The 26961-nt window shown below is 35.1% G+C and overlaps 1 protein-coding gene across 1 annotated transcript in view; it reads left to right on the forward strand.

Moving 5' to 3' along the window:
* The window catches only part of KLHL1 (kelch like family member 1), a 240105-nt gene that overhangs the window by 205060 nt on the left and 8084 nt on the right, over positions 1-26961 (forward strand). Inside the window, exon 8 of the mRNA XM_074564447.1 lies at positions 11143-11305. Coding sequence (XP_074420548.1) covers positions 11143-11305 — 163 coding nt within the window. The remainder of the gene's footprint in view (positions 1-11142; positions 11306-26961) is intronic.

Raw genomic sequence — 26961 nt, forward strand, 5'->3', positions numbered from 1 at the left:
CTGCACCTAACTGATCATTATATTACTGAAAGCATACCTTCTCGTAAGAAAAAAAAGTAGTTCCTTTTTCTAAAAGAAATCCTCACAGTTGAGTTTCTAGTTTCAGCTGTCCAGTAACTGTATGCAAACTAGCAAAGCCAAACTGTTCAGAATGTCATGAAAATGAAAGTAATTAATCAAAAGATGGATAGGATCAATTAGTCCCTCGATGACAGAACTATTATTTTCTACAAATTAAAAAAAAAAAAAAAAGTCTCTTACAATAAAAGCCTCCCTTTCTGGATGTATGATTGCTTTTCTCAGCAAAAAACAGAGCACTAGTATCATGTGGAACATTAGGTCCAAGAGGATTTTTTCTTCTTTTTTTGTGCCTTAAACTGGTTTTGTCAAATTGTTGAAGATGACATGCAGGAAGAAAAGCTAGGAGGACCTTTTGTCCTTTTCTCTTAGCAAACAGTCCCGAAAGAGATGACAATATTATTCTTGTGTGCATTTTGCTTAATGACAATAAGTCTTCAAATGTCAGCTGGAAATTGTTATTTTCTCATTCAGGAACAGGAAAAGCCCATTCTATATAATATATCTTAATAAAAACATTATCTACATTGTGAGTATAAATCTGGATGGATGTTTATTATCTAGCGGGCATAGAACACAGAAAACAAAATTATTTACTCTGATGTCACTTTAGTGTAGGACAGATACAGTGGACATGAAAACCTTCTTCATGAAGTCAAAATGAACTCTGATCTTCTAACACACTGTTCAGTATCTTGACTACAAAAAGATGAAAAATCTTATCTCAAGGGACAATGCAGAAATTGGCTGCACCATTTAGAAAAAATAAAATGTGTCTAGAGTTCAGTACCTTTGCTCTTTAAGGACAAGGAAATCTACAGTGTGCTAATAGGATTGGAACTCTGACATTTCAACACAGACGACTTAAAATGAATTTCATTTTTTTTCTATTAAAACAAATGACCTGGAACATTCAGAAAAGAGAACAGTCGTTTCATCAATTTTACTGGAAAATATTTTGCTTTGTGATCTTAGTAGAATGTATCCCTTTAGATTTCGATTGTGGTATTGCCATTTATGGTTTTCGTGGACTGCTCAATACAGATTTTGATACAGAGTTGAGATGTACTGCACTCCGTTTCTATCATTCTGTGATTCTATGATTCTGTGATGGGGAAACTAAAGGCAACACGTTTGGAACTACCTTTTAATCCATATGCGTGATACAAAAATCTGGCACCTTTTGCTCTGAGAGCAAACCATAAGAACCAGTAATGCTTGAATATTTAATTCCTCATATATGACACAATCTGCTCTTGAATTCTTCATATATGACACAGTCTGCTGTAATGTAAAGCATGTATTTCTTTATTTACTTGAGGGGGGTACTATCTTGTCACAACTACTCATAATTTTTTGAAACATATGGTGCAAGCGCTGCCTAATGGTGAAAGCAAATACTTCTGCATTGCTTAGAACTCTTCTAACTTGGCTTCTTAGAAAACATTGTGCAAGAATCAGACGGTGGGGTTTCATAGGTAGCTGGGTCTGAGCACAGGTAATAGAGGTAGCCAACAGATGCAACAGTTTGTCCAGCAGCTTCCACAAATGGGGCCAGAAACTACTGAGGGCATTATGTGTGCGTTGCAATAGTGGCACCAGGGAATATGGCCCTGGAGAAAAGAGGGACCCAGAAGAGCTGATAGATTTTTCAAGGATCACCTCCTTCAAGTTCAAAAAAGTTCCATCTTGATGTACAGGAGATTAAGGAAAGGCAGTAGGAGGCCTGCATGGATGGATTGCGAGCTCCTCATTAAACTCTAAAAGATAAAGAATGCAAGAGGTGGAAAAATGGACGAGTGACCCAGGAGAAATACAGATGCTCTGTCTGAGCTTGTAGCAATCAGGTTAGCAAAGACAAAGCTCATTTTGAGTTGAATCTGATTAATGACTTGAAGGGCAACAAGAAAGGCTTCCTTGGGTCTTTCAACAGCAAAAGGAAGACTAGGGAAAATGTGGGCTTGCTGCTGACTGAAGCAGGGGACTTGGTGAGAAAGACAACAGAAAAGGCTGAGATACTCAATGCCTTCTTTGCCTCAGTCTTTAAGAATGACTTCAGAAGTCTTAGCTCCATGAAACGAGATGGGGGAGTTCTAGAACAAGGAAGACTTGCCCTCAGTGGGGAAGGATCAAGTTAAGGAACATTTAAGCAAGCTGGACATGCACAAGTCATGGAACCTGACAGCATGCACCATGAGCGTGGAGGGAGCTGGCTGACATCATTGGGAGGCTCTCAATTATCTTTGAAAGGTCATGGTGATCAGGAGAGGTTCCTGAGGACTGGAAGAAAGCAAAGGCCACCTGTGTCTTCAAAAAGGGCAAGAAGATGGGTCTGGGAGGATACAGGCCAGTCAGCCTTACCATGATCCCTGAGAAGGTGATGGAGCAAATAATATGAGAACTAGTTTCAGTACATATTAAGGAACACCTTGAACACCTTGATTTTCAAGTTTCAATCAGTTTTAAGCCTGAAGCAAGATCAGATGACAACACACACAGAAAAATGTCAAGTTTGGTTTTTTTGTTAGTTTTAACACTGTATTTAAATAACTTCAACCATTGCTTGATGAAGACAATTGGTTAACACATTTTATAAATCCTTAGTAGTTGTAACTCATGCTTATCAGTTGTGCTTAAATAACTTCCATTTCTCAGTATGCTATTGAATCTACACTCAGTTGCTGATGATGCAATGAACCAATTTGTTTTCTTAAATGAATGTCATTACTAATACCAGGATTTTCATTTCTACATTGCTTCATTTCACTGTTATGGTTTTATTTAAGCAGTTCTATACTTAGATTAAAAAGGCTCATCTCATTTAGCAGTTTTTAAAATGTATTTATTTATAATTTACATTTTGGTGTACTTACTATGAAGTATTTAACACAAAACCAAAAAACATATGTCTCACTAAATCTGTGAAGCTGACTTTGTAAAATTTACGGGGCTTGTTGGTCTCATTTAATCATTTTCAATCAAAACTGTTTCATCAATTTAAACAAAGGTTAGATGTTGGGTTTTTTTCAGTACTACATTTTCATTGTCGCAGAATGAATTTTGGATCTTGTCAAACAATGTATCATTATTCAAAAAATGTGTAGAAAAATCCCATAGTTGATATGGGTGAGAGAAAGATGATAGAAGATAGGTGGAATCAAAGGACTGGAGAGAATGATGGTGGTAACAGAACAAGCAGAGAGATTTAGAGAGAAAATACAGTTTTCTTACAGCAGCCTTTAATGGTCTTTTCATTTTGAACACACGCTTTCTTTTTAAAAATAAATTGGTATCATCTTAGTGTTCCCATATCATATTTGTAAAGTAAGCTGAAAGTGGTTGATAGTAAACAAGCTGCTGCTGCATATAGGAGAAAGGAAGCTTGGTCTAGTTAGTCCAGGCTTTCAAAATGTAACTGCCTAATCTGGAGGTGTTTTTTCTCCTACTTCCTGTCACCATAATTCCAGGCAAGAGGGTGAATGTCAAATCTGGTCTCTTTCTGGGCATTCTTCCCTTCTGGAGAAATCACCAGCAAAACAGAATCAGCATCATCAACTTCACATTAAGAAAGGGTGAAAGTCAAGGAGACTGTTGTGTCCTATAAGACAATATAGAATCCTCTGAATAAAAAGTAGTTGAAGAAATTAACAATATTTCACAGCATGGTTTACAAAGAATACAAATTTTTATATTTTACAAATCTAGCCTTCCATATCTCCACTTTCCAATACATGTGTGAATAATGTTTTCATACTATTTTTAATAATTGTAAAAAAAGACACAAACAAAAAGAAAATGTATAGTATGAATACTTAGAAAAAAAGAAGAAAAAAACCCCAACTTTGCTACTAAAACAAGTTAATGATTGATGGGAATTTGTTTACTTATATTTGCCTTGGATTTTTACTTTGGGCTTGTTCTTTAGCTGCCTTTTTTGTCACACAGACATAGATGTCTCAAATATGTATTAAGTGATTTTTTTTCCCACTATATATACATCATTGTGTATTGTTATTAGAAAATATTGAGTATCAGTTTAGAAGTGAAGAGGGAATGAAAGATTTTATTGGCATTGCATCGCAGAAGTAACAGCCTTTATGAATTTGATTTGATTAAAACAATCATCAAGTTATTTCATTAAATTATTATTACTGTGATTGGTGCAATGTATTTTACACATACTTCATAAAGCACATTATTGGTTGTTTAAAGGAATGAAAACATATATTAGGGAAATAACACTTTTCTTGAACATTCAATTCTACTACCATAAGTTCTAATTATACCTGTATATGCCTATCCCATTAATAACCAAAATCCGCATCCATTCAGCAAATTCTGCAACAGCTCTGTATGCGGCAATTTCCTGTGAATGCACTATTTTGACAGTGATTATTCACAGTTTGCATGACCAAAAGGATCTATTCATAAAAAAAGCATCTTAAAAATTAATGGAAAATTTATTGAAAACATTATTTTGTCTGCTACCAGAGTGTTGCAAAGTCTAATCAAGTGTAATTACTCAATTCACCAGTACTGCAAGGTGCATATTTATTTATTTGACTCATATGAAGATGTCTAGGATTTAAGTACAATCTTTTTATAAAGCATTAGAGCTGCTTCTATGAGTCACTAAGTTTTACGCTATTAGTCCACTACCTGTGGACCATTACCTGGACAGTGGGATATCTAGGTTCCAAAGATTAACTTAGTCAGGAAAGGTCTACACTGAAAATTTCACCTCCTCCATTTCAGAGTAGCCATGAAGCTCTGGTTCATCCAGTTTTGGATGAACTTTTAAATGGCTTTTTTCTCAGACCAAAGAACGTGAAATAATGTCACATAGTTGTAGAAAGGTGTTTAATGGTGTAGTATTGAAGATAGCTTCTGTAAGTTCTGGTGGGTGATGTGAAGTTATAGAGGCAATGAGAATAGTGATCCTACCAGAATCATCTTTGGAGGACTGACAGAGCAAATCTGGCATAGTCTTATCCATACGTAAAAGAAAACTGTTTCTGGAGCAAACTCTTCTCGAAATAGCATCCTATTTTTTCTGCATAGGAAACTATTTCGTTTGCCATGGCTTTCCGGGAAAGAGGTATGATTGGGGAACCAAAAATGAGTATTGAACCAGTTTGCTCCTATTTGACAGTGCTGTTTAACAGAGTAAATCACCAAAAGGTCTCTGATATATCAGAGGGGAGAGATTTCAGTAGGTGACTTTCTGTTGTCCCTACACAATAAAATCTCAGTTATGAAATCTATGTTAAACAATAGGTAAAGAAGGGATGGAAGATAAGGACACTTACCTGGAGTGAATGAAAAGTAGAAGAGAAATAATGGATTTTGCCTCAGTCTTAACTGGTAACCTCTTTTCCCACACTTCTTGAGTGGATGGACCTCAAGATGGGGACTGGGGGAGAAAAGTTTCTCCCACTGTAAGAGAAGACCAAGTTCATGACCACCTGAGGAACCTGAGCATACACAAGTCTATGGAACCTGGTGAGGTGATCTCAGAATCCTGAGGGAACTGGTGATGTAGTTGCCAAGCCACTCTCCATGATATTTGAAAAGTCATGGCAGTCAGGTGAAGTCACCGGTGACTGGAAAAAGGGAAACATTGCACCCATTTTTAAACTGGTAGGAAAGAAGATCCTGGGAACTACCGCCCTGTCAGCCTCACCTCTGTGCCTGGGAAGATCACAGAACAGATCCTCCTAGAAGCTATGCTAAGGTATATGGAGGACAGGGAGGTGATTCGAGATAGCCAACATGGCTTCACCAAGGGCAAGCCCTGCCTGACCAGCCTAGTGACCTTCTGTGATGGAGTGACTACATCAGTGGACAAGGGAAGACCTACAGATATCATCTATCTGGATTTCTCTAGGGTCTTTGGTATGGTCCCCCACAACATCCTTCTCTCCAAGTTGGAGAGATATGGATTTGATGGGTGGACTGTTCGGTGTATAAGGAATTGGCTGGATGGCCACATCCAAAGGGTGCTGGTCAATGGCTCAATGTCCAGATGGAGATTGGTGAGGAGTGGTGTCCCTCAGGGGTCTGTACTGGGACCAGTACCATTCAATGTTTTCATCAGTGACATAGATAGTGGGATCAAGTGCACCCTCAGCAAGTTTCTGCACGACACCAAGCTGAGTGTTGTGGTTGACACGCTGGAGGGACAGGATGCCATCCAAAGGGACCTGGACAAGCTTGAGAAGTGGGCCTATGTGAACCTCATGAGGTTCAACAAGGCCAAATGCAAGGTCCTGCACCTGTCTCATGGCAGCCCCCCGTATCAATACAGTCTGGGGGATGAAGGAATTGGGAGCAGCCCTGCCGAAAAGGACTTGGGAGTACTGGTAGATAAATGAGCCGATACGTACTTGCAGCCCAGAAAGCCAACCGTACCCTGGGCAGCATCAAAAACAGTGTGGCCAGCAGGTTGAAGGAGATGATTCTGCCCTTCTATTCCACTCCCAGGAGACCTCACCTGGAGTACTACATCCAGCTCTGGACTTCACAGCATAGGAAAGACACATACCTATTGTAACGGGACCAAAGGAGTGATACAAAAATGATCAGAGGGATTAGACATTAGGAAGAAATTCTTTACAATGAGGGTGGTGAAACACTGGAACAGGTTGCCCGGAGAGGTGGTGGAGGCCCTGTCCCTGGAGACATTCAGGGTCAGGCTTGATGTGTCTCTGAGCAACCTGCTCTAGTTAAAGATGTCCCTGTTTACTGCAGGGGGGTTGGACTAGATGACCTTTAAAGGTCCTTTCCAACACAAACTATTATATTATTCTATGATTCTATGATTTACTGTTAAATAACGAGAAAGAAAAAGAACATACTATGTAATTGGATTCACTATAGAGGCCTAGCTGCCTTTCCCACAGAAAAGTCTGCTCCATAAAGCAGCTCACTGTCTATGTCATAATATGCTATTTGGTAAATCTTACATTTCTGTCATTTCAACGTGTCATCAATAGACCTCCTGCAATTATCAATTTGACAGGTGTGTCTAGCCAAGCCTTCAGAGCTGTTAACCTGGGAAGGAAAGACAGATTCCAACCAGAACAAACACTGAATGAGACAGAGTTTATGCCAAAGACTGTGATATCCATGCCTAAATTTAGCAAATTTCTATAGACTCATAGATTTATGACCTGAAGTTGCTGCTGTCATCATGTAGACTCTGCAAGAGGAACGCGGAATTTCTCCCCATCATTTCTTCCTTGAGCACATGCCATTTCAAGGTGTTTGAGCATGTCTGTCTAAAAATGTATCCATGTATATAATGAAAACTTCAAGCAACACAGAAACTGTGATATTCTTAAATTCATAATTTCAATAAATCCATACCATCATCGGTTAAAATACAGAATATTATTTTTAGGCTTATTTTAAAAGGTTACATGTTTCAGTCATTAGATCTTATTATTCCTCTAACAGTTAGCCTCCTAATCATACATTCTTTTCTTTATGCAGGTACTTATACACTATTACTGGATTACTTCTTGGAAAAAAATATCTTGGTAAACCCTACATCTCTTATGGAATTTCTAGCAGGTTTTCCAGATTATTAATGGTTCTTTTGTAATTCTTTCTGAAGTTCCTCCATATTATTTACAATTTTTACATGTACAACATCTATATCCATTAGTTCTAACGGATGTACCGTTAGAGGAACTCACTACCAGCGGTGACTACAGGTTTCTCAATCTGTTCCACTTTGCATGTATGCTTCTCAGATATCTGTAAATATCAAAGCAATTTTTTTTATTTTTAAAAAAGAGAAAAAATACTTAAAATAGACGTAATACTACTTTCATGGAATGCAGCACCTTGTTTGGGTTTTTAATTTGCTTATCAGAGAACTGGACTTTGAACAGTAATATAGTCAATTTATGTAGTCCAAAACAATAATGTAAACAGAATGAAATTCAATATTGCACTATGTATATGACTAGTATTTTTAAACAGTGGTCCGGAACTGGACCAGCTCTTAAGGAACAAATGTACGAATGCCATTGCCTTTGGTATTCTGTATGAAGAGATTTTAAATATGTAAGCCCATAGCAAGTTAGTATGTGCTATAGTCAGCAGCAGGTAAGATTGCTTTTGTACAGAAGCTCTTCTGTTTTTGTCTTGTATGGAAAGAATAACTTTCCTACAGTTTTGCCAGTAAATTTTCCTATTACAGAAGCAATGCAAAGTGGCAAAGTCAACCATGCTATCTTTTATTGAGTTCCTTAAAGTTGTCCAAGCAAAATAAAGTTCCCGATTTTGTCGTTGCTCCAGCTGTAACTAAATTCACACCTTTTGGCAGAGGAGCATGACATGAATCTCACACCAAATCAACATTTTTATTTTGGCAGTTTTCGAACTGTAACATTTCCCTGTGTCAATGTAAGATTAATTTATGTGGAAATGAAATTGAACATTATGATAGCAAAATATTTAGAAGTTATTCAGTAAGATCAGACGAGTTCAGAGAACACTCTGATGAACTTTAAAAGCCAGTTGGATTCTCAGCAAAGCAGCAAGCAGTAAATGCAAAGTAAAAGACATTGGGTAAAAAAAATCTGAAGGAATGTGCATCTCACAGGGTTCTACATGTATTGTATAAACCTAATGAAGTTCTCACTGTAAAGAGTCAGTGAAAACTATTTTCTGTACAAAGCCAGGTTAAAGAGTACAACAGGAAATGCGGAGAGAAAATCCATTACATTAATGCAATGAGCTTATCAGTTTTCATTGCCATTTAAAAAAAAAAAAGGCTAAAAATCCATGAAAATGCAGGAAGAACAGTATTTTGATTAAGAGGAAAACAAATTTTCTACAAAAAGTGATGGGAAATAATTAGGATGGCTTAATTTACAGCAGGAAAAAAGATGAGAATAAAACTCAAATATGAAAGGACGTGGCAAAAAGTATGAAATAATGAATGAGATAAAAAAAATAAATTGAGGGAAATTCTTTATGTCCTAATGGAGGATCAAATAAGCTATTCAGGGAAGCAAAAGATGGAAATTTCAAAACTAATGAGATGTGTTTTGACATGCATCATAGTTTCACTATGAAATTCACTGCATAATAATGCAACTCTACTTATGTGTGAAGGTGAGAGAGGGTTCATGTGTTTATCTAGACAATTATTATTTAGGCATGTATGTGTATAGAAATATGCACACACCTAAACTTCCTTTGAATACGATTAATTTTTTATCACAACAAGAATTTGATTTTCTATTTAATGTTGCATTAGGTGAAGAGTATATACATGAAAAGCTAGAGTACAGTAACAAATTATAAGAAATAATTTTTTGACAATGTAAACCTGTTTGTTCAGGATTTAAGAATACTTATAGCTATCAGATATTAGGGGGAAAAAAAAACAACAAAAAGCCACTAAACAAACAATCCCTCCCCTACAACTATAGCATATTATCTCCTGATTTTCTGTGTGAACACTGACACATATTCCCACATGTTTGCTACTGGTTGTGTTCTGAGATAAGATATTGAGCTATACAAATAATGAGTTCAATTTAATATCCACTTTAATATTCTAGAAAAATTATAGCTGAAACATGTGCTTGAACAAAAAGCATTTATAAGCAAGAGTCTTCATACCAGAAGAGACTGGAAAATGAGTTCACAGAAAGTTCTACAGAAAAAGATGAGGCTCAGACTTTATAAGAAGGAAAATTTGAATAAGGGTTAGTAGGGTTTTTAAATTCTTTTTTTTTTTAAGTTGTAAAAAAACCCACCAATAAAAAACTAAACCAACACCAAAAGTGCAGGAACATTCTGTGAACACTGAGATGAGACTTATTGAAACTCATTGATAAATATAGTTTTTAAATCTCAAATTAAACTTTGAATTAATGATTTTTCTGAAATAGAACAAAACACAGTTCTACACAGGAAGTGGAAACTTTACATTGTTTTAAATGAAAGACTTTTCTGCAAGAAAAAATAAACCCATTTTCTGAAATTTTAATGATCTACTGTTTTCTGACTTTTTGATGGGTTTAATTCATGTGAAATGGAGTGGAAAAAAAGACACTGACTTAAGAGTAGGATTGGAGCTCATTTGGGATCATGGATTCATAGAATGGAATTACTGAGCTCACTGTATTGTAACAAATGGTACTTAGCTATAGCTTGTCTTCCAGAGCCTTCTAAGCTTAACTGAAGTTACTGTGAGAGAGAATTCATTGGTTCCTTTGAATGAGTGATTAAAACCCACCATAGTTAAAACTTTATTTCTTATTTATTTTTTTCCTACTTCAACTTCCATGCTTTACATTTTGTTTTACTTTTACTTCACTAGATAAAACAGTCCTTATATATCCAACATTATTTTCCTGTGAAGGTACCCATTCTCTTTTAAGTTCTTTTTTTTTTTTGACAAGGTGAATTGATGAAGCAGCTTAAGTTTCTCACTGTAAGTTACTTTCTCAAGACTTTTAATATGTTTTTTTGACTCTGTTCCTGTCCTCCAAGCTTCCCACTAGTGAGAAATTCTGTATTTTCTTCTACATAATTGACAAAAATGATTAAAACATCAAACTTCTTTCCCTTCCCTATGGAAACCTGTCATTGCAATTCCATCCCATGAAATCACACTTAGGTTGACAATAATTTGAGACCTAACAGGTACCCAGTCCATAATTTATTTATCATGTGCTTTACTGATATTCTAAAGAGCTAATTCATGATCAGAATGTTATGAGATACTAAGTTAAACAGGATACAGAATTCTAAGACTATCATATCACTGACAGGTTATTCTATGAAGCAAACCGTCTTCTGAAGGAATGAAGTTAGGTTTGTTTGACAAGACCTATTTTTTCATAAAGCCGTGTGGAGTGGCATTAATTTTATTCCTGTTTGTTAATCCTTAATTAATCAAATCTCAAATTGGTGTTTCCATTTTCGCTTTGAATATGCCAGTTAATTTGCTAGCTGTGTTTTGAAACACTTTTTTTTTTTTTTTAACTATTGATAAAGCATACTTTTTTTCTTCTCTCACTCTCTCCTCCATTTTAGGAGTTACAGTGCTTGAAGGGCCTATTTATGCAGTGGGAGGACATGATGGTTGGAGTTATTTGAATACAGTTGAGAGGTGGGACCCTCAAAGTCAGCAGTGGACATTTGTGGCAAGTATGTCAATTGCCAGAAGCACTGTTGGAGTAGCAGCATTAAATGGCAAGTGAGTAGGGTATTCTTATATGGTTGAAACACGTTTTTTAGAGGGATGAATAACTGACACACAGGGGTAAATGACTTTTAGCATATTGTAATAGAGGGTTTCTTTTAAAATAAATGTAGACACAATTGGGCATACCCTCCTGTATCTCATGGCCCTTACATTTATTTGAAATAAGTAATTTACATATATTTTCTATATTATTTTTGTTTAATATTTATATCAAATGCTTAAGAATATAGACCTGAAATGTCAGTGTGTATGGTATAAACCAATCTGAGACAAATTGGCAGTTGACTCATCTGATTTTTGTATGTTGTATATGTCAGTTCTAGTTAACCAACTGAGTTTATAATTCTAATATAGTCATGCACTCAGTGATAAGATTTGTTGTATATGCATTTAATACCTTGCTTCAGCCCAAAATTGACCCATGAAACCTTTGTCTGAAGGCAACTGCATTCACACAAGAAGTAAACAGAAATTTCATTATTGTCAAACGAGTCAGACTGCATTAAACTTGTAATTTTAATTGTGTTCAGGTTCTAAGTTTCTCTTTTATAACTTTCACTTATTAAAATTTTAATGTGGCACTTATTAAAAACTCATTTTACAGTAATGTGATATGTATTACTTGTTGCTTATTACTTTTAAAGTACTTTCTTTTAGCTATGTGGCTAAATAGAATATAGTGTGAAGTGTAATAATTCAGAGGTAGGGGAGGAATTAATCACACCTAATTTCAGATAATTTTGTACAGACACCTACAACTGAACCAATCATCCTAAGCTCGCTTTATGTTCAATGGAAGAAATATGCACTTTTAGGATATCGTCTGTCTTGTTTTAGACATTTATGTTAGGACAGCATGAATTGTGATCTGTAAGTGCCTATTTTTCTCTACTATACGCTCTGTCTCAGATTCTGACTTCTGTGGTTTTGATATCTTAAGTGGGGAAGATGAATCCCAATGCAGACAACTGAACGGGGCAGTCAGTAAAGGGCAGTCAGTAAAGAATCCCTTGGGAATGGTGGGAGCAATGGAGTAAGGCAAATTTCCTGAATAATACTTTCCTCATACTCCATTGCTACTGAACAACAAGGAAGAAAGGATGAGAAACAGCTGCATATGTGGGATGGAATGAGAGAGTAAATGTTGAAGACATTAAAAAAAATAGTTGATAAAATTTAGGATAAAAAGTATATAGGGGAAAAAAGACTTATTAAGCCTACTGGGTTTCATGGTAGACTATGCTATTGCATAATTCAACAATCCACTGAATTTTGCCCACCTCATTTCTTCCAGTTGCAAATCATTCAGTTTTGATTATACAGTTAGATAAACTCTCAAAAATCCTTTATATTAGGTTGTGCTTATCACATCTAAGACACAGGTTTGAGATAAGTAGGCTGAATTGATTTCTGGGATTGCCAGACTCTTTTTATATTCAGTCACCTAACATAAAAGTCAAACAAGGAGCCTAATTTAGCCCACAAACAACAATGTTACAAGACCTATAAGAGACTGTGTACCTTTCTGTAGCAGTAACAGGAGGCCTGACAGAATACCCATAATCCCAAAACTATGACAATATGTAAATATATATTTTTAAAATTGAATTTCAAATTAATTAAAAGCACAGGCTTTACAAGTGTTAACTAATTTTATGAGTTTTTAATATTGCAGTTGTGCCCTATTTGCAGAGTAAGTCTATAAAATAGCCTTTATTGGACAAATTCATTATTAATATTTCGTTATTTAAATAATGGTATCATACAGTAAGATGATCTACTTCTCATCCATGACATTAGGAGTTAGTTTTACGTTGTGAAATCATCTGCAAACCACTGAAACTTAATTGTCATTGCTTATTTTTACTACGTCACAGTGGCATTGAAATGCCACTGTTCCAGAGCAGATCAAACGGACAAAGCTGCTTTAATAACCCTGTTACTCTAAAATAATTTAGTTTCAATAGTGTATGAGCCATGCAGCAAACTAGCAGAGGCAAGATCTAGACAAATAACCCTGCAATTATAGATCTAAAATTATGAAGAGCTGCATACGATTATGTATATGTATTTTGGGTATGTTTCTTTTGCACAGCTGAGCATGTATTTAATGCCTCTCAGTTAATAAATGCTCAACTGAATTTGTGTATTACTTACGTGGAATACCTTTAAATGAAAAGAGATGTTATCTGTGTCTCAGAAAGGTGGAATGGGTGCCACTGGAAACAGAAAAGCAGTAGTTTCACTGAAGCAAATAGCAAATATACTACTGGTTTAAATTATTTATTTTTTTTTAATCTGAATAGCCATCTTTAAAAAACATCCCATATGCCAAGAACTGAAACTTGAAAACATGTAAGGACCAAACCTTCCAACTCTCTGGTGCTATTCTTACTACACTGCTGTTCCACACAACTGACATATGCTGCATTCCTCATCTGAGCTTTTTGCTTTGAAATAGGCAAACTTTTATGTGTGGGTATTTTTTTTAAAGAAATTCTAGGGATATTGGAAATGGATGTCTCAATGAGAAACAAGATGTTGTCTTTAACATTTAACAAAGGAGAAACAATTTTATTATGGAGGTTCTAAGGAATCTTCCTGGCTATTCCTACGTTTCTTTTCTTCTGCAGTGAATTAAAGAAGTAAATAAGTAAAATGCAGCCGGGTTAGGCTAATTTGAAGTTTGAGAGTTAGAAACTACCCTATGTGTTTATCTCCCACACTGCTTTGGGTATTTCACATAAAAGGGATACTGTATGCCGAAGAACTCAAATATGAGCTTCTTAAATACTTGAAAAAATGCAGTCTCTTCTTTTGTGTTTTAATTCTGGAAACTATTCCATTTGTGATCTTCCATACCTCTATGGTATGCTCCTTTGGTTTTGCAGTTAAAGACATTTTAAGCAGAAAAAAATGATATATTTTAGCATAAAATTTTATGATTCTGCTCTCCTTAGGCTCTGAGATAATAGACTGGTAAGTAACTTCTTATTAGGTATTAATTTATTAAACCTTTTTATGCTTACCTTTGTTTTGAAGCTCATTTGTACTGTCTGTGTAAGTCAGTTATCAATTATTTTGCTGCTCAAACAATTTGGCAAAACAGGGAACACGGAAATTAATGTTATTTCACTGTAATACATTTTTAACTGAAAATGCTATATTATATCAAAATCTTTCCTAAGGATTGTGTCAACATGTGCATCATAATCCAGTCTGAAAAAATTTTTAATTAGTGAAGTTATAAAATCCAGATGAATTTTTCAGAAATTCAGAAAAATAAATATCTGAACAAATATCTTAGTCCAGTTGACAGGGTTCTGTTGTATAATCAGGTTGCATTATTACATTTTGAGGTCATAGTATTGTTTCACCCATGAAGGATTAACAGAAAATCTTCCTCTCCAAGCATGAACGTCACCTGCTTGCTACTCTCAGATTTCCTACAGTAAAAGGATATGGTAGTTGCTGTCCTTCAATTGGGAACACAAACAATATTCCTTTTCTTAAATGGCTTCCTGAAACTAAGGAACTAATACTATAACCAATACTATAACTAATAAAAGGGATAGGAGGGTTTCTAGGTAAAAGAAATACACACAGTAGATTTATTCTACCAGAATTTCAGTGAAGCAGCTTATCTGGTGTTACACAGGAAATAGTTAAGATGGAAAAAAGATGAATAGTACAGGGAATTTAAGAAGAAAAGAACTGTATATGACAACTAGGACATCACAAAGTCTTTAAAGATGAGCCTTGGTATAAAAGAGTGTAACAGCAGGAGTATGCTATTTAAATTATCAGACCATTCAAAGTGACACCAAAGGGAACATTATCATACAGGACTTGTTGAACTATACTACAGAAGTATTTGGATGACCCTAAGAAGCAACAAAAATGGGATATTTAGTAGTAAATATGTGAATGAACTAGTCTTATTTTTGAAGAAAACTAATGGTAGAGAATGGTAGAAGAGAGAAAAAAAAGCTCTGTACCTTGTTAGTACAGAAAAACTAGTAGAAGAAATCTGTGAAAAAAGGAAATGCAACTGAAGAATACATAATTCATTGGGGAAATATTTATGCTATTTGGATTACTGTGTTCAATTCTGGTCATGCATATTGAAGAAAGTTTAACCGAAAGTCCAAAGTTTGAATAGGGAGTACCATCATTATCAAGAATGCCTGTCATGCCAAAGAAAAGGAACAGAAGTATTACAGTTGGCAAAGGAACAGATGGATACAAATAGATAAAATTCAGATGGGAAAGTAGAGATAGAATAAAAATGACAGGGAGACAACAAGAGGGTGTACGCAAAACTCTCATCATGTTCTAAATGAATGTTTATCGGTTCATAGAAAGGGTAATATTATCTGTTTTCATGGGACACCAAAGATTGGAATCCGAGAATTTTCCTTTTCAGTAACATTCCTTCATTTTCCCAAATCAGCAATTGGTGCTGTGTAGCAGTAACAATCTGTATTGAGGCCTTGGAGATTCCATCTCCTTCATCCTCATACCTTTCTTATAGTTAAAGGGTAATGGAAGTTGGTAGGGTGTTAGCCTTAGTATTTTTTTTTTTTTAAACTTGATGCCTTTATCAATTTTTAACGTACTTTGGTAGCTACTGTAGGACTTGCCATGACTGTAGAGTTTCATGGGATGAAACATGGTCAGTAGTTCTTCCTGATCTGAAAACAGCATCATCTTTTCTGCCTTGTTACGATTAAGAACTCTGTTCACAGACTGGCAGAGAAAGAGTGAACGAACTCTCTCACATCAGCAACAGATGTGGGTGTTAAAACATTAAATATGAAGTGGAGACTTACATTAACTTAGAAGTTTAAAAAAAATCAGAAAGGATTGAGGTCAGGAGTTGGGATGATTTATTTGAATTGTTCTTCGGGGGCTGACATAAGTAACATGTAATTAGTATGTAATATATACTATGTAAGACTGGTATTCTATAGTTTACAGGAGATAATGCTAAAGCTATAGTACCCTTGTATAGTGTAAGTTAGAAGGACCAAGAATCCAAAAGTACCAAAAAAAATCTTGTATTTCCCAGAAACTTTTAAAAATCATCACTTACTGTTACAAGGTTATGTCTTCATTCTTCATTTTTAAAATCAAGAAGAAAAAAAAGCTCAAAACCTAGTTGACAGTTTCAATCCTATAAATACTAATCTTTTCAGTAACTTAAAATGTAGTTGCCTCGAAGATAACAGTAGCTATTTATTAGCTTTCTATTAACAAGTCTCTAATATATGAAGCATGCATTCCCTAAAGAACACTGAACCTTGACACTAACTTGTTTCATGTAATTTAATTTCAGAGCCGATTTTATTCTAATGGGGGAACTGTAAGTAAAAATGAAATTAAGTTTGCACACTTTCCTCTGGAATATATACCTAAAAGACACTCACTGTATCATACAGATTTAGGTTATTCCAAATAATTGTGTGACAGAACCATAACTGAAAATTGTCTAGATTTTATTATTGTATGGCCATAAATATTACATTACGAAAAAATATTCCTGAATTTTTACTTGTGTGTTGGACATTGTCAACATTCTTTTTATGTAACTATAGCTTTCATGGGAAAAAGACTGGCCCTTTACTTTTCTTCTCTTTAACAGATATCAATAAATCTGTGCTACAAAAGGAAAAAAAAATCAGTTTTTAATATAATCTGCAGATTGTCTTTAAATAGTAGAATATCACAGCAGTACATTGAGTTAAGCATCAAATATAATGACTTTGGCACGCACTGTGAAACAGTTGATTCACATGGCAACATCTTGCAGAATCAAGGAGAAGGGAGTTCTGCCTTTTATTGATTGCCACATCCTCAAACCTTTGCTTTAGTGAACTTGATATTTCCACCTGCTGCTGTTGTTTATATCAAATGTCACACACTATTATTGTTCTATGATAGATGATGAAAACGAAGAATTGGATAATCTTAACTTTTAAAACTATTTTAAGTGCCTTTTCAAATAATCTTTTATTTGAGAAAAAAAGTTTTATAAGTGTCTGTTTTCTCTGAAGAAAAGTAAAAGAGCAACGAGAAATGCTGCAGGATAATATTGTTCCCCATCAATATCTATCTGACTGCTATCTGATTCTTTCAACAGAGAATCAGCAATGTATTTTTTATTAGTAGTAGTATTGGTATTTCTATTACAATTGTTTTTATAGTCTCTGCCTGTGTTTTACAGTCTCCACGCTGTACAATGAGGGAAGGAGAAAAGGGATGCTGTGAGCTGGGAGTTAATTATGCGTTACTATAGTGGGTTAGCCTTGGATAACAGTCAAATGCCAGCCTAGCTGCTCACTCACTCTCCTTCATCAGACAGGGGGAGAATAGGATGAGATTGCTTATGAATTGAGATAAAGACAGCAAGATCACTTACCAGTTACCGTCACAGAGGTCGCCCTGCAGCCCCTGCTGCCAACGCCTGGGTGCCTACAGCCAGTAAAATTGCAATATTTACACACTTAATCATGAAATAATTGCCACGTACTGGACATCTTTGTGTTGAGTCATGAGACCAGGTTTTCTATCAAATGTTGTCTAAATGGACACTGGAAAAGAAAGGATTATTAGAAACCACTAAGCCATTTAAATTCGGCAAAGGTGAAAAATGAAGAATAGGGATGGGCTTCAAGTACCCAAGAAGCAAGTCTGTCCTAGGGCTAATGGCCAACTCTTGTTTCATAAATTCGGTATCAAGGGAAGCAGACAAATGCCCAGACACCCTTGAGGACATGATTCACAATTTATAATCTCAAGAAAGACATCAAAATTATGACTGGTGATATTTTTAAGCAGAAAATACAATACAAATACTAAGGGCAAGATGCCTTAACTCTACCAGATATATTTCTTTTATAGGAGCAAAACCCTAAACATAGATACTCTTAATCCAATCCAACATCTTTAGCATTGGAGTTGTTTGGAAAGCCTCATCTTTCTCCATTATGGTTCATTCATTTTTTCTCTTTATCTTAGTCACTGATATTTGAATGTAGTCCCTTTTCATATTTTTATTGAAAGATTGTCCAACATAAAAATGGGATTTTGTGGTTGTGTCCTTTATGAAATTATTTGTTATCAATTGGCAATGTCAGACTTTGTCTGTTGCTTGATTGTAGCAGGTCAGATAGAATTTAGAATGGCTTCCCCATTCTGTTAATTCTACTTAAGCATTCATAGAAATAGAGCATACAAACGCTGGTTTTGGGTTTTTTTTTTAATACATATTTACTATTTTGTCCCTTCACATATGCAAATTCATTTGTTACATTTCAATTTCATTTGTTAGGTGGAGAAGCTCCAATAACATCTAGCTTTATTTAAAAACAAAAAAGCCCAGTTATATTTATTTATATTCAGTTACATTCATTCAGTTCCACCAGTTTTGCAGTAGTTGCATTCATTTAGTAATGGATTTCCATAAATCGGAGGATTGTCTTAGCAGTACTTTTCCAGCTATTCTGTTTTTCATTTTGAATGGGAAACACAGAGAGCTGGCCAATACAGACATTGGCATATGTGCAGGGGAATGTTTTCGTTTCAGGTCATTTAATGAAACAAAGCTGGAATGACACTTGTGTTATTTAGATCGATATTGTGCCTGTGGTAAATAGCCATTGCTTTAGTTTAATATGTCCCTTATGACTATTATGCATTATTACAAAGTGAACACCAGAAAATTTGTGTTGCTGAACCTTATTTTTCAAGAAAATAGCAAAATTAAAACCAAATAAATGTGTGCACAAGAAAGGGTCTCAAAATTGTCTTGTAGTTAGTCACTCACAGGAATATATTCGCTGTGTACAGACCTTGGAGAGGCATTGGTTAATAATTCCACAAAGTCCTTAATAGCGGTTCAGTGTTTGACACAAGAGAATTAGCAATGTATTACATTCATATAACCACCTACAAAACTTGATTGCGTAGCTGATTGCAACCTCCTCCAGGAGTTCTGCTTCTTTGCCTTTCATGCATCATATAATAAACTATCTGTGGCATTTTGTCCTAGCAGAATCATTAAGGCTTATTACTAATTCAGTGCCCTGGTCTGATCTTTCGTACTTTTGCACACAAATTCATATTTCCTACGTGGGGGTCCCATGCAGCTCAGTGAATGTGCAATTCAGTTCAATATGCATCATATTCTCTCTTTTTCAAGCAAGATTTAACTTGGTATTTTACATCGAGCCTGTAAAATTGGACTCCTGGCAGAGGCTTACCTCCTTTTATGTGGCTAGGCTAGCCTTAAAAGGGTCTAGAAAAAATACAATTTAGGTAAATATATTTGACTCTTCGAAGAGGACAATGAAAAATCACAAAGCTTCACAGTAAATCCAACATATTTCCTACAGTCCAAGGCAGAGACACATGCAGTGGGATATATTGCTCTTTAGAACCCATTATTGTTAGGAAACACGGCAGATGCTAGAGACGTTACTAACACTGCAGGGTGGGATCTTGATGAGCTTGTTTTCTCTTGATATGCTATGGTCAGGCTCCAAGATGCTTAGGCCAAGTTCCTATTTTGCATGTGTACTGCGCATCTATATCTTTTAGTGTGTACGCCCCATCATGCTTTTCTCTTCATCCATCATCCAACCAGACAAGATTTTTGAACTAGTTGACTATTGACTGGTATATAGCTAGCATAGCTCTCATTTGCCATTAAGGTCTGCCATTCAGTTTTTGTAATAAGAAACATTTTGTCTTTACCGCATAGTTCTTTTCTTCTTTAAATTTTGTAATGAACAACAAATTCCACATAGATAATGAATGTAACAAAGTAAGGTATGCAATTATTTGGGCATGTGAGGGTTCTTCAGACGAAGCAGACATGGTGAGTTAATTTACTCAATCCTAATACCTTAAAGGAAAAGGTAATCCATTCACTCCATCCAACTCCGTTAAAGATAACATAGGTACCAATCTATACAGTGGAAGACAGTGTGAATAACACCTAGAAAGATTCACAGCCATTTTTTTTTAATTGTGCAGCTTCCACAATTAAGCACAGGCTTAAAAGCATTCAGCAATCACTGTCTTACCTCTTATAGCCAAAACAGCAAAAGATATTAGCATCCCACATTCTGGATTATTCAGAAAGTCTGGCTTTTAATTATTATCTTTAATGGAAGATGAAGTATGAGAATCCCAACATGTCTCAAAGAGTTCTTAGTGCCTAAATGATGGGACCTGAAGGAAGCCCTTGTTCAGTGCAGTCAGAGAATTCTAGAAGTACTCCCCTGACCAAATGTAATCATTTACTTGGATTGTATACATACATGTATGCACACATGTATTCATGTGTGTATATAAATGTGTATACACATACTTTCTTATTTCCACATATGTGTAGATCTGGAAGGATATTTAAACATCTGAATCTTACATAAATTAAAGAAAGCTAAATATCTTATTCAATACTCAACTAAATAACTTTATGGGCAACAGCCCTTACAGCAGCTATCCAATATCTGCTATACTCAGCAGAACAGAATATAGTGCCATCTCCAATGTTAACTGATATTTCTATTTTTTCTAATTTGAAACTTGATTAACTTCTTAATAACTATTATTGGGGTAAAATGAAATGTCTTTTGACTCAGTAGACTGATTTCGGCTGAATTTTTTTATTATTGGTTGAATTCACTGAATTGAGAAGGATTTTCTCGTTGTGAAGGTCACAGACTAGATGATCTAAGACTTTTTCAAGTCATCCCTGTAATTGCAATGCACTGATAATTTTCATACTTCAGTAAAGACTAGGGAACTGGCTCAATACTATTAAATAAATGAAGTATTAATATGCTGTAATTGTGATTTTTAAAGCTGAAGTAACACTTCAAAATTTCATGCCAAGCTATCAAGATAAGAAAGTATGTCTGAAACAATTTTATTTCCCATCAGAGCGGGATTTTTTCATGTTTTTTTTTTGCTTGAGGATTTCTTTGCTCTTGTGCCTTATTGATGGTTCAGTTATTCCTTTACTAATCCATTTGAACTAAGAAAAATACTATACTTGGCCTATATAATTACAATCATGTAAAGAGAGAAAATATGTTTTGTACTGCATTCTTTCTGTTCACAATGTTCTAACTGGCTACAGATAAATACTTTTAAATCAATATTTTATGAATGACATTAATATTTTGCCTGATACTGAAACACAGTAGTGCCTAACCTTGTCAAAAATTTAATGCTTTCACATGTCTGTGTTCAGATCTTATATTATTTACCCAACTAGACAGTAAACCGGAATTTGATTTAGGATGATATTAATTACTTATTAGGTATTTTATAAATATAACTAGATTTACAAAACCCTTTTGCAATGGGAAGAATGACAAATATATTTCAAAGAATAACTCAGAAGTTATTAACCTTATACTTTTTTGTAGAAACTTTTAAAGTCTTCTCTCTGTTCTTACTATATTTTACTCTACATATACTTTGACCTATGAATAAATTTATATTTTAATTTAAATGCTGTAGAAGTTATTTCAGGTTCTTTTATGACAGTTTTGACACTGCTGATGTTTTATAAATGTGATGTTTATTAACTACTGCTTTTGACCAAACTCTTTTCTCAAAATGGTAATTATTCTGCCTCCTGCTATAGGCAAAAAGGGACATATGTTGAAAATATTCTTCCTTAAACGTAGGAACTACAAAAAGTGTAGACATATTTCAGTCAGAATCATGCAATAAATAGATACTGAGACAGAACAAGCTGTATCATCTAAAGCTCACAAAGATGAAACCATAAACATATTAGCTCAGTCTAGCACAAAGTATTTCTGTTAATTCAATAACAATTTCTTATGTAATAACAGATTCACTGTATTTTTTTTTTTTAATAAATAAGAGAGCAAATAAAGGGCCTTAAGCTCACATTGTAGTAAATGATTAACTTACAAAGACTTTTGCCTTAACTGTCTATTACACTTACCTGCTATGTTCAAGAAGATTTTTAACTGGTAGAATCTGCATTCAATCATTGGTCTTGCAGAGATAATGTAGCTCATATAACTTTGATTAGAATAAAATTTACTTGAAACAGTTTTTTTCTATTAGGAAACTGTACTTCCTAGTGTAGGAAGTAGAACTGTGCCATAATGATATTATCCATGCAAAGGGTGCTTTTCTTTCAAAGTTTTCTGTCAGCAGTTATTGCAGCCACTCACTCTATGACTTTTTTTTCTTCCCTTTTTTTTTTTATCAAACTGTATGCATTTTTAATTTACTCCACTGCTGCATTACTGCACCAAATTAATGAAATTATTACTTTATTTATTACTGCTTTCCATTCAGAAAGTTACATTTTTTCGACTTTTGCCAGTGAACTACTGTTCATTGGCATAACCAAGGCAGCATGGATAGCTATCGTTCCTCTCCTACAGTGTCCTACAGGTATGAACTGATTGAGTAATACAGAAGTCCAGCACTGACTTCCCCTCACTTCTACTGGGCAGAAATCCTTTGTGCTAGAGTAATTCTCTATTGCTCTTTAAGGCATGCTGAAAGGGCAGAAAAGGGTACAAAGGGGCCTAAGCAAAAGACTGGATGTGGTCTTTGATATTCACAGTGAAAGAATTTTGAAAGGCAGAAGCTCGTTAAGAAATGCAGCAAAAGCATGATTCAACTGTTTTCACAAGCCATACTACCTCACATCAAAGGCAGTCTGGTCTTTTGAGGTTGCCTTGTCAAACTGAATTTAAAAATGGCTTTTCTGATTAGTTATCAAAGGTTTCTAGTGGTAGCACAGAGATACATACTTTTGATCCAGCTGGTCATGATTTCTCCTAATGTCTCCAACTTTGAAACCTGTACTGCATTTTCTAGGTGTATATATATATATATAAAAAATATATATATATACACACAAATGTTTAGTAATCTCCATCTCTCTTAATACAAAAAGAAATGACCAAACCCTGGAGAGACAAATTTCCAGCTCAGAGGAGGGTGAGTTTGGTCTAAATTCATAGCTACACACAGTGTCTGAACAAGCTGAAATATAGACTGTTGGGGAATAGAAATCTATAACATCTCCCCAGGCAAAACTTTCACTGTGATCAGTGGAAACAAGTACCCAATACTGGATGCTCTCTTTTGCTTGTTGATCTTCTCCTCTAAACAGTGATAATTATAATAGAATGGTAGGTTCTGATGGGATACACAAGGAGGTGCCATTCAGTTAACAAAATATTCAAAAATGAATGAAGCTACGACTATTATGTGGCAGTGATTATGCTTTTTTTTCAAGCTTTCTTTTTAATCGTGCAATGTTGAAAATAAAAAATCTTACAATACTGTAGGTACTCAAAAGCTATTAAGAGATATGATATCTACAAAAAGTCTACACACAACAGTAATCTGGGAGAAATAGAAAAAAATTGAGCTATATGTTTGATGCTAGTTGAAGTAGTAAGTGAGGTAAGGTAAAATTACTAAGATAATATTGTAAATTAACAATGTGAAATTAACAAACAAAGTGCAATTTGAGGAACTTGAATTTGCTAAGTTCAGACTCACTGAATTATCTTTCATCTTGGAATTCTGAAAGTACTTGCACGTGGAAATGAAAGTATACTTACAAGTATTTTCAAGAAATCATCCAGAGCACAGATGGCACCTGGTAACTGAAGTAATCGAATTGTCTGTATTTAAAAGGCACAAGAGTAGTGCTTGCAATTGCAGGACCAATATCTGATCTCAGTAATACCAGCTTTTCAGGCTTTTTAGAGAAATACATTATACTTCCCCCTTGCAAAATTTTACTCTGTTACCAAGAAAGACAAAGCTGCAAAAATTGACTCATCCTGTCATCTAATAAAACAGAACTGTGAGCCCTAAAAAGTGTGTAAGACTACTAAATATCTTTGGATGTAAGTATTGCAAAAGTTTCAGTTAGCTGTACATTATCCTGAATATTCAGCAATGGTTGCAGAGTTGTGCTGCAGTCATTTTGGGCCTTTGTGACTATGGATTAGGAAACTTGGCTGAAGAGTGGAAGCAATTCCTCACTGAGGTGTTCAGGCTCAGCCACAACTGGAGCTCCAAAACAGTTACTTGATTTCCAACTTTTATTTGTCTGAACTAGACCTTTGTTAAAGAAAATTCTGTTGTTAGTCTTATGAGCTATTTCTTGCTGAGACAGAAACACAATCAAACCCTAAAATGATAGTTCCAAAATCTGATTTTGGAAATGAATTTTGTTTCTGAATAGCATAGAGCATTTTAACCAAAACTAGGTGGTCCTGATCACTGGCTGAAATTTTTATCAGTTACTTATGAACAGCATTTGCTGTCTTTTTACCAGCAACTCAGGAATGCTTTTGGCTATATTTTGCTAGCTGTCTTAATTGAAATAGAGGAATGAAAAAGTGTGCTTCTGTGTGGGAATCTTATAGATTTATTTCAGTTGAAAGAGAATGGAATAGATGACAACTTTTAATGCCAAAAGAAATAAACAAAATGGCAGGTACTCAGACTCAGGGAACACATGATTATTCACACTGAACTCTTCAGAAGTGTTGGTACATTGCATTTTTTAAAATTGTGTGAAGTGATTTGGTGTCCAAATATTTACTTAGAAATCTATTTGGAAATCACAGGCTTATTAACCACGGTCTTCATTTTTAGGGATCAACTCACTTATCTGCATGTAACTGTCTACTGCCATTTTAATTGCCTCAGGATAGCCAACTTGACCTCCAGCAATCATGCATGTTTGTCCTGTGTAGTCTTTGTCATATCTGCCAGCCTGCAGGGAATGTCACTGTACCCTAGATGTCAAAATAACATTTGATCACTGTCTGTGGGCAGCTGAATTAAATCCCATCTTTGAAAATAAAGATAACATCCTTGCAGACACCTACATGTAAATGCTTATATTTACATTTATATTAATGTAAATGGATTGCATGTTTTAAGTTTTTAAGTGCTGTTCTGCAGTTCTTATTCTCTGCTGAAGAAAAAAAAGTACAATTGTGGCTGGTGAACCGAATTGTTCTTTAGGCTCGGCTGACTACCCCGAGCACAAAAACAACTTATACACTGCAGACACCCACAGATTAACACTTACATGCAGGTGTCTTACTCTCAAATTGGATCCCACCTGTAGATATCTCATAGTCATATAGAAAAGTAAAGGTCTCAGGGCTGAATCTACAGAACCAATTGCAAAAAACGTGTATTTCTTTTAACATCTCATAGAGGAGTATGGATTCTGCTGGCTACTTTAGTCTGAGAAGAAATATGTCTTTCAGGCAGCACGAAAAAGTTCTATGGCTTCAGTGACATATTTAGTGGTAGTACAGTACTTCCTAATTCATCAGCAGCCATGCCAACAAAACATAATGGTAAATGCACATTTAAGTAGCTCTGAATTCATGGAGCGCTTAGGACAGTAAAAGCTTCCAAATGAATAATTGTTTCACACAGACAGCTTTTGCATGGTAAATTGCTCAATGCTTGGGCTTTAAAATAGCCTGTGTTTCTATTAGTTAATCTCCAGGCACTGCAGAAAAGGCAACAGACTGCAAAAGGATTCATGTAAGAAGTGAATGCAGCATGGTAATATTAGGAAAGAACAATCAGAACCATTTCCTCCTGGGAACCATTATAAAGGGAGGAAGGAAACAAGTTTCTTGCCTGCAGATAGTTCCAAACACAACATATATTTTGTTAAACCACATTTTGGCCATTTTAAATTTGAAATATTTTCAGAAGTTTTCCATGACTCCCCTACAGAACTCAATCCTCATTATATATTCCGATGAAGAAAATCAGCATAAAGTGCCTGGGACTAAAATTTTCTTACTTGCTGAGTAGACATGCTAAGGTCAGTGTGGGGAAGACTTTTCTTCAATTTAACCAAGATCCTTGAAACTTTGTAAAAAGTAGTACTTTTTAAAAATCCATGTTTAAAACATAATGCAATATTCTTTTCTGCAATGCACTGCATATTTGATGTCTACTGTGTTGTAAGTGTAAAATTGATTCTGGACATGAGCCTCCCATCAACAGTTTTGTATGTGGAACTGGCTGAATACTAGATCAAAGACTGACTACAGTTCTCCATATGGTTTGTACTTTAGCAAGCAGAGCTTATGCAGTATGTTTTTTCTTTTTCCTTTTTTTTTTTTTTTTGCACAAGGAGAATTAGAACCTTGTGAATCTATTCAGTATTAAAGAATGAAACAAGATAGAATATTAAAATACAGGACAGCAGTTGTCAGACTAATTCCCAATACTTGGAAGCAAAATAAAAACACAGAGAAACTCTGACAAATTGATTGCATATGTTTTGTTTGTCTGGATTACCAATTATAAATTAGCACTTTCATTTCCACCTCACAGATGATGAGCAGTTAGGCAGCAACCCTGCTTACATGTATTATAAAACTATAGGACAAATCTGCATGTCACTTAAAGTACTCTTGGCAGTATATGCTGTAATCGAAATGCAAAAACACCCATTACTAGAAAGAAAATATCTTCTTTTCTATTCAAGTGGGCAAAGAACTAAGTAGTATGTGAACTACTGTATTAAAATCATCTATGTTTGCCGACCCTATGAAATTCATGTGATTTTGAGA

The sequence above is a fragment of the Larus michahellis genome, chromosome 1 (assembly GCF_964199755.1).
Source record: "Larus michahellis chromosome 1, bLarMic1.1, whole genome shotgun sequence".
NCBI lineage: Eukaryota > Metazoa > Chordata > Aves > Charadriiformes > Laridae > Larus > Larus michahellis.